The sequence below is a fragment of the Acinonyx jubatus genome, chromosome B2 (genome assembly GCF_027475565.1).
Source record: "Acinonyx jubatus isolate Ajub_Pintada_27869175 chromosome B2, VMU_Ajub_asm_v1.0, whole genome shotgun sequence".
In the NCBI taxonomy this organism is placed as follows: domain Eukaryota; kingdom Metazoa; phylum Chordata; class Mammalia; order Carnivora; family Felidae; genus Acinonyx; species Acinonyx jubatus.
In genome coordinates, this window is record NC_069385.1 from 140,804,314 (window position 1) to 140,813,431 (window position 9,118).

Consider the following 9,118-nt stretch of genomic DNA (forward strand, 5'->3'; position numbering starts at 1 on the left):
ATTTATTTCAGTTTGCCACTCAGTTCCGAATGTGGTACAGCTTGTTCACCAATGTGTTGAAACTTTCCTTCCTGCAGCATGTTGAGTAATTGTAGATGAGTTTTTAATAAGTTCTTGTCACACAGCTTTTTTTGACAGTGGGCTGTGGAATAGATACCTGGCTGTCAGTTCCCCCAGCGTTCTCGGTAAAAATTCACAACAGTCAGTTTGCTTCCTTGATGAAATAAATGGGGACCTAAGACCTGGACTCCCACGTGAGCTTGTCCCATCAAGCTCAGCACCGAATTAGCCGTTGTCTGAACCGTTCAGACTTAAAGAAGATAGTCTATGAAGATGCCCCTAAAACGATATACAGATATGAAGTGAATGTGCTTTACTCTGCAAAGTACGTTCCTTAGCTTCCTTCAATTTCTAATAAAAGTCCACTGTTCTAAGAGACATTTCCTCCTGGCTCTCTAAACCCTATTTCTGTATTAAACATGTCAGATCATTGACTCTATGTGCTGTATTACATTACCTGCAGAAAGGCCTTCATTGAGTTGTGATTTGCTGTTTTATCCTAGGCATTTTTTGTGGGCTAACATAAAAAATGCAACAGGCTAGAAGACATTGTACATTAATTATGTCACTCCGTGTGCCTTATAGAAGAGAGCTACGTGAGTTCTTTTACTGCCGAGTAAGAACGTGTCTCTCTAGGCAAGCTCGCGTGAATACTTTTATCATGTAGTAAGTACCATATTCTTTCATGATATCCTCTCAGGTTTGCCTGCCAGGGCACTCAAAAGAATTGTTCAGTGAGTAGAAGTCATTAGCAAGGGTACTGAAATACTGTTTGCTCTGTCTTCTAACGGCAGTGTTTCTCAAGTTTGTTCAGTAGCAGAGCCTTGGGAAGCTGCTTTTCTCCTCCTTGTGAACACTGAAATATTGACAGTTAATAATATCCTACAAAGGATGATTTTTGTAACAGAGAAATAATGACAGTCTTATCAATGGACAGTGTGTAATCACCCACAGCCCGGGTGCCCTTAAGAATACAGGCTGTCTGCCTGAGCAGTCTTCTGAATTCTTCCGCCAAAAGATGTTTGCTACTCACTCATTCATTTGGGTGGCTGCTGACATTTGCTAATAGTCAAGCAGCAGCTAGAAGTTACCGGAGTTTCAGAAAATATATGGGTATTAGAACTTACTTTTTTCTCCCCCCCTGTAAATTGGGAACTGCCATCACTCAGTTTGAGTGACAGAACACTTTTCACTGAAGTGTATGGAATGTCTGTGCTCCAGAGGAACCTGGCTAGGAAATCCCTGAACAAATTGGGTTTTGGTTTTCTTTGGATAGTTTAACTATTCCGTTTCTGTGTTTAATATTTTAAGTAGCCATGGGCTTTTTAGAAATGGGCAGGAAAAAGCTGTGTATTTGTCTTGTGTAGAATATCAACCAGAAGATTCACGGGAGATCCCATATATTTAAAGATCTAGACGGAGACGCTGATATATTCTTCCAAGTCATAAAATACTTTATAAAATTTTTCCTTGCATCTGTTCTTTTGTCTTCTAAATGGTTACATCTGAGGCAATTCACTGGAAGATTTCCTTAACACTCCCTACGTTAGCTTACGTTACATATCAAGATATTCGAAAAATTAGTGGCCTTAAAGACCAAACTGTTATAGTTGTCAAAGCCCCTCCAGAAACAAGACTTGAAGTGCCTGACCCAATAGAGGTAAGGAGATAACATCTTTGTTCATCTGCAGAGATCTTTCTGGAATGCTTGAAGTTAAGGAATCGTGGAGTCGTGGACAAAGGGTGTATCCTCTGAAAAACTGGATACTTCTTTCCCATCTATTTTACTTAACCCGAACTTTAAAAAACATTTCAACAGTTCATTATGCATGGAGTCCCCCAGAGATCAAATTTAACATAGCAGCATTGAACTTGGTGTATGGCTCCCTGTCCCTCTTGTACTTTTTGTTTCTCTATTATCTGGTGGTTCTGACTGATTTGAACCGTTGGGGAATTTTATGTTGATTGCCCTGGACCCACCAGGAGTAGAGGCATTAATGCTTTAATGTATCTCCCCAATTAAAAAAAAAAAAAAGTAACCCCCCCAACATATCTTAGCACATTTTCAGAATTTATCTTTTATAACATGTTTACTTTTAAGAAATCACATAAGGCTGTGGCTGAATTGATAGACTAGAATATTAGAAGAAAGTAGGGAGCATGTTTTTCTGATTGGTTTCAGATAATCTTCACTAATATAGGCCTGGACTGTAACTATAAGATAAAGAAATGTAGCAAAAAGGAAATGCATAGAAAATAAGAGAATGAAATTTGCAAGCTCCCATCTAGGGTACAGTTCTCACCTTAAATGATATTAATAGCTCTGTGACCCAGATGAAGAAGAATTTTAGATGTTAGTGTGCCGTATTCTCTTATTAAACTCTGCTCCTATCACGTAAGAATGCTATTCATCCAGTGGTTATTAAAGTTCACATGAAAAAGCCCTGCCAGGGGCGCCTGGGTGGCTCAGTCGGTTAAGCGTCCGACTTCAGCTCAGGTCATGATCTCGTGGTCCGTGAGTTCGAGCCCCGCGTCGGGCTCTGTGCTGACCACTCGGAGCCTGGAGCCTGTTTCAGATTCTGTGTCTCCCTCTCTCTGACCCTGCCCCGTTCATGCTCTGTCTCTCTCTGTCTCAAAAATAAATAAACGTTAAAAAAAAGAAAAAGCCCTGCCATATAGGAAAAACAACATGGAAATACTGTCTATGGAATATTTAAAAGACCTTTTAATCGTTTGCATAGAAGCAATATATTTAAAGAACACAGTTCACCTCCTCTAGGGCAGGGGTCAGCAAACTTTTTCTTCAAAGGATCAGGCAGTAGGGCGTCCGACTTCAGCTCAGGTCATGATCTCACAGTTCATGAGTTCGAGCCCCACGTTGGGCTTTGTGCTGACAGCTCAGAGGCTGGAGCCTGTGTACCCCCGCCCCCGCCCCTTCCGCACTCGTGCTCTGTCTCTGTTTCTCAAAAGTGAGTAAACGTTAAAAAAAAAAAAAAAAGTTAAAGGATCAGGCAGTAAATATTTTTGGACTTGTGAGCCATAAGTCTCTGTTGGGGCAACTCAACTGTACAACTCTGCCATTATGATAGTATGAGGGAAAAAAAAAAAAAAAAAGCCAGAGGCAATCCATAAACCGTGGGAATGGGCATGATTCTATGCCAATAAAACTTTATTTACAAAGCCAGTTGATGGGCTGGATTTGGCCTTCGGGCTGCAGTTTGCTGGCCCTGCTTTTGATCGGAGTGGGCTACCAGTGAAGAAGCAAAATAAAGAATGAAAATTACCCTTATTTTCCATTTTTAGATGATAATTACTGTAGCTTTCATTTTTCAGTTTGGACTTTTCTCACTTCTTCTGTTTATAGAGCCTACAAATACATTTGGCAAGTACCCAAGGGCCCATTGAGGTATATTTGTGTCCAGAAGAGACAGAAACACACAGTCCAATGAAAACAAACAACCAAGACCACAATGGGAATATCCCAAAACCCCCTTCCAAAGGTAAAAATCCAGCTTTTTCATTTGGAAACTATGTTAAAAATGAAGGTGATTGGAAGGATCCTGTGTCAGAACCACACGTCTAGGCAAGAAATGAAAACTTTTGTTATTAAACGTTATTAAGGTAATTTTTTTTTAAGGCATTGGGACTGGTTACAGAATAAAATAATGATCTTGAGCAAATGACTCCTCCACCCTCGGATGGAGTCCCTCAGGCTTTTGCAATCAGCAGAAACCATTTGCTTAGTGTTTTAGAAAACCAACTCAAGTGCGGAGTGAAGCTGTGAGCTGTTGGGGTGAATCATCAGCGACACTGAAAGGCAACAAGTTTGGAGAAAAAAGCCTTTTGTCGACAGAAGTTGTAGCTGAATTTCCACCCTCCCTCCCCGACCCCAGTGTGATGGGGACAAGACATGGGAGGAAAAACCCCGGGGGGAGTCTAAGTTCTCCCCTCTTTTCAGTTTCAGACTGGGGGACATGTATTTAATTTTTCTTCCTACTGTTTCCCAGTATAGCAGCAAGAATTGGAGTGATTTACGTGAATAGGTTCTGATCTAATACTGAGCAAAAAACAAAAAACACAGCACCTCAGGTGGTAAAACGAAAGACCCCCCCCCCCTTTCAAAGAGGATATGTCTTATTACATGTGTTTTTAGAGGTATCTTTAAAAAGTTAGTTGAAAAAAGGTTAAGTTAAAATCAGTGAGCCCTACTAGGAAGCCAGTGTTTCACTATTGATATTTTGTTTTGTTTTTCCTTTAAATAGTGACTAACTGGGGGCACCTGGGTGGCTGAGTCCGTTGAGCATCTGATGGCTCTTGATTTTGGTTCAGGTCATGGTCCCAGGGTCGTGGGATCAAGCCCTGCATCGGGCTTCATGCTGTGATGCGTGTGGAGTCTGCTTAAGATTCTGTCTCTCTCCCTCTGCCCCTCTCACCCACTCAAGATCTCTCCCTCTCAATAAATAAATAGTGACTAACTGATAGCAGAACAAAGTGTTGGAACTTGTTAGCCTGTAATCTTTGAAATGACTTGTAGTCTTGTTTGCTAACAGTGGACGTTTCAAAAGATGAATGAGTTAGACCAGAACAGAGAAAGGCAGCCCGTCGCTGTGAACAGTTAGCACGAGATGGTCTGGACCGCAGTGTCCTTCTGATCAACCTTAGCAGAGGGCGCATGCTCTTATAACAGTGACGTGCATATTCTTCTAAAAAGTCGATTCGATTTGCTCCTAATTTATTTTTCTGTTTCCCCCATTTCTTTTTCCCCCTTTCAGACTTGGCTTCAACCAACTCAGGACATAGCGATTGTTCAATTTCTATGGCGAACCTTTCTCCTTTGGCCTCCCCAGCCAACCTCTTACAGCAGACTGAGGACCAAATTCCTTCCAACCTGGAAGGACCATTTGTGAACTTACTGCCCCCCCTGCTCCAAGAAGACTATCTCCTAAGCCTTGGGGAGGAAGAAGGCATCAGCGATCTCTTCGATGCTTACGATTTGGAAAAGCTCCCACTGGTGGAAGATTTTATGTGTAGTTGATTATGCATTGTGTGAACTCCCCTTATAAACCAATATTTTTTTATTATGGAACCAGAACATCTGTCATGCAGTGTTGTCCCTTCCTGCCTTCTTCCTCCGAGATAGTATCATGAAGTAAACTACAAACTTCAGAACAAAGCTGACATTTTAATGAATTTAAAAAAAAAAATTTTTTTTTTCGTTTATTTGTCTAAACGCACAGTCGCAGGCGCCCTTGGGAAAGCCCTGCTTTGCCCCAGGCTCCAAAATCTCCTGGATGAGTCAGCAAGTGAGAAAATGTGCAATCAGGTGTCTCTCACCCGTATTTTTCTTCCCCCACCCCCTTCCCGGATTGGCTTGCTGTCCCTGATGGATGGGCTGTCGAATGGGGTCTGGCCACCTGGCCCACTCGAAAACAGCAATCTTCCTTAATAGCATTTCAAGCCGTGCCTTCTCCGCAGAATGCATGTCTTTGGGGTCTGCTAATATGGAACGGAACGGCAGGAACTGTAAACTTGAAGTCATGCAAAAAGTATGAAATGGATTTCTTCAGCTCTTCTTAGGAATATTTAAGTTACTGTCATAATTCAGTGTAAGCTATGGACCGCGTGTCCCGCCAGGAGGTCGAGAGAACCCGCACAGCCTTTTGGATGAAGAACTCTGTTTTCTACTATCTGTTGCAGATACAGAGGAACCATAGCGTTCTGCCACTCGAAGCTGTTGTGGATTTTCCTGACTCCGTTAACCACTCCCAGTCCCCCGCCCCCAACGTATTTGTCAGTTTAAAGTTGATTTGTAGCAAATGCTCACTTAGAAGTTCTTTGTGGATTGTTTTAGGCTTTTAAAAAAAATTTTTTTTTTTAGCCGCCATTGAAGCATTCCTGTGGCACCCATCACCATTTCAATTTAATTGTTTACTTTGAAACGGTTTTTTGCTCATTGGAATGATTTAAGCAGAGGTAGAGAACCTCTACTGATCAGAGCATCTAGACGCGTGGGACTGCAGGTGTAACAGCTTTGGCAAGAAGCACCAACCCCTTCTTGCTTCCCTTCCTGGGAGCGAGGGGGTCCTGGGGCTCGCGGACACCGGTGGCCCATGCGAGAGGAGAACCAGGTCAGATGACAGAGCAAGTCCCAGGGAGCCGCAGGTGTGGATCCCTCCGTCCTCGGGCTTCCCTCCTTTCCCCCCCCTCCCCGGGCCCCGAGAGTGGGGCAAGGGCTCTCTTACACTGCACTCAGGGAGACCACTTCTCAGGATGGGGTCAGATGGAGAGGCCTCCGGGGACAAAGACATCCCCGCCGTGTGAGTGGCATTCTGTGGGCATTCACTTAACGCTGGCGAGACCGGGGCACCCCCCCCCCCCCCCCCCCCCACTGCCCAGGGTGGCTGCAGTCGTCCTGGCCAGAGCCCGGCCCCCTTCCTCCATGAAGGAGTAAAGTTGAACCAAGGGAAGCCGGGAGGTGGGAAAAGAAGCGATAGAATGCCGGGGCGCCTCCCACTTTACTCTTCGGGGATGGTGTCCCCCAGTTGCTGGAGGCTTCGTGTCAGCCGCACATCCTCCCAGGTACGTCCAAGAATGGCTTTCCCGTGGGCCCCGGGAGCTAGCCTTCTCCCCCCCCTTCCCACCCCCCCCGGGGCAGGTGGCCTGGTACCTCAGATCCATTCCTTGGATACTGAAGACTGCAGGAATGAGGGAGTCACATAAGAAACAAACAGAAAACAAAACCCTCAAGATGAAACAAACGGTTAAATTGAAATGCTCTGTGCCTGACGCAGTAGCACTCGATTCCTGTGTTGAAGTGAATCGAGACCATCCCTTGGGAAAAACACAAAACAAAACAAAACAAAACAAAAAACCACGAAAGCCCCAGCCAGTTTACTCTAGGTAGATTTCCACAATATGCAAAGTGGTGGTGGGGTCAAAACAAATGACACCAGCACTTTAAACTCTTTGTGTGGGTATGCGTGGGTGTATGTTTGGGAAGGCAAACAAAGGTGCAGATTATCCTCGTTTTTTCTTCCTCGGCCTCCGTCCCCAGCCTCCTCCCTCACACACACTGGATTTGGTACAAATAGCGGTGTGGTCCGTGATGAAGCCTTGGGGTGGGGGAGGGAGGGGGAGCTTTGTGTCAAGTGCCTACTGGAAATGCACTGTGGGGTGTTTTCCTGTATGGGAAACCGTTTATGCCAAGCTTTCCCCCATTTCCCATATTTATCTCATCTGGTTAGCTGCCTCTGCTCCCAGCTTTGTCTCATTCTCTTTGCCAGCTGCACAAAGCTGATTTTTTTCCAAAGTCTAAAGACTGAGCTCACCTGGCTAGGTTGCTGTGTGTTCTGTTGACTTTCTCGCGAAGCCTTTGCGTGATGTAATAATGCCGTATTTATTGTTTTTAAAAGAGAAAGGAATACTAATAAGTCTTAAAGAGTTCCTTCACGCGTAAGATTTTTTTTTCCCCCCAGTTAGTGGGCTTAACTGGTGTACCTTAATTAGATGTCCGTGCTGTGTTCCATTTGCATTAGTCCTTTTCTTTCTGACGTAGTATCTGGCGTACCCAGCGGGTTAGTACTACGGTATTTGTGTTACTTTAAGTACTGAGTCTGCAGGTTTTCTGGTACCATTGAGTTGCTGCTATTAACGCTCACACATGAAATGGCTGAAAGTTACAAGTGTGCAAATCATGACTGCGTGAGCCTTACAAAATAAAGTGTGTAAAGGGCAACACATGAGCTGTCAAACAGTGTTAGGTGTGTGTTCATATGTACAGATCTGTGCATAGCGGTCGTTTTATTTAAGTTGATATGTAGTCTACTCACATTTTCATTATCTAGCAATTTTGTACAAAAAAAAAATAGCAATTAATTTGTAAACACTGCCAGAGTCTTTTCTAGCTGGTTTGTAATTTTTTAAGAGTGTCCTATTGCGTTTTCGTTTTTCGTCGTGGTTTCTGTTTCCGTTTTCGTTGTTTTCAGTGTAGATCTGTAAATAAAACTGCAGTATTTAAAGCTTTATCTTTCAGGAAAAAGAGAGTAAGAACTCGAGGAGTGCATGACAGCCTGTGTGTGAGAGGAAGGGTCTGAAGGAAGATGGCTTTGCAGTGGTATGGCAAGTCCGATTGTGGGAATTTCTTTTCCTACGGGGTACGTGATTTTGTCGAAAGGCAGTATCTCTCCCACAATTGGGAGTAGGCAAACTACTAATCGGTTTAGCTTCGTGTTGTATGCTAGTTTAAAAAAGAAAATATGTAATATAATGTAAAAAAAAAAAAGCTTTTATGACGGATTTTGTAAATAGATTTGTTACAGGGTAAACCTGTTCTGTAGCTGTGATCTTACCACTTCAAATGGGTGTAATTTGAATAAATTTTGTATGGTAAAGGATCAATAAAATGATTTTTTTTTTAAGAGTTCAGACTTGTAAATGGCTTTTCTTAATACCATCTCATGTTCCTATGTTAACTTCATTTTTTGGGATGCACTTTAACAAGGGGAAAGGTTGCCCAGAAGCTGAAGAACGTCACATGCCTTACCCTTTATTTGGGACTTGGGGAACACGGGACATCCTTTTCGAGCACCCGTAGTGTGCTTAGCACTTAGAACATGCTGTCCCTCTGGCCACCTGCAAAAACCACTTCCAGATATTGAAGGATTTTTACACTATGGGACAAGTCCAGTTTTATTCGTCATAACAAGTATGAAGCCAAAAGATTTTAATTCTCAAGATGGATAATTACCTCCCTTGTCCAAGATTCTGTATCTCTTGTAATACTGCCTAGGAGCAGGTTAGGAATTTTGGATGGCCATCTTATTATTTTTTTTTTAATACTTATTTTTGAGAGAAAGAGGGAGACCCAGAATCCGAAGCAGGCTCCGGGCTCTGAGCTGTCAGCACAGAGCCCGCCGTGGGGCTTGGACCCACAAACGGCGAGATCATGACCTGAGCCGAAGTCGGACGCTTAACTGACTGAAACACCCAGGCGCCCCATCTCATACTCTTCATGCTCAGCTTATCATCTAAACTCCCAAACTGTTGTGTCTTGTACATA

At 43.4% G+C, this 9,118-nt stretch overlaps 1 protein-coding gene across 3 annotated transcripts in view; it reads left to right on the forward strand.

Moving 5' to 3' along the window:
• Window positions 1-8,479, forward strand: part of E2F3 (E2F transcription factor 3) — a 76,851-nt gene extending 68,372 nt beyond the window's left edge. For all 3 annotated transcript variants that reach the window (XM_053223202.1, XM_053223203.1, XM_027040404.2), the window contains exons 5-7: window positions 1,606-1,720; window positions 3,425-3,560; window positions 4,833-8,479. In XM_053223202.1, coding sequence (XP_053079177.1) covers window positions 1,606-1,720; window positions 3,425-3,560; window positions 4,833-5,095 — 514 coding nt within the window. In that variant the 3' untranslated portion in view covers window positions 5,096-8,479. The remainder of the gene's footprint in view (window positions 1-1,605; window positions 1,721-3,424; window positions 3,561-4,832) is intronic.
• The last annotated feature ends 639 nt before the right edge of the window (window positions 8,480-9,118 follow it).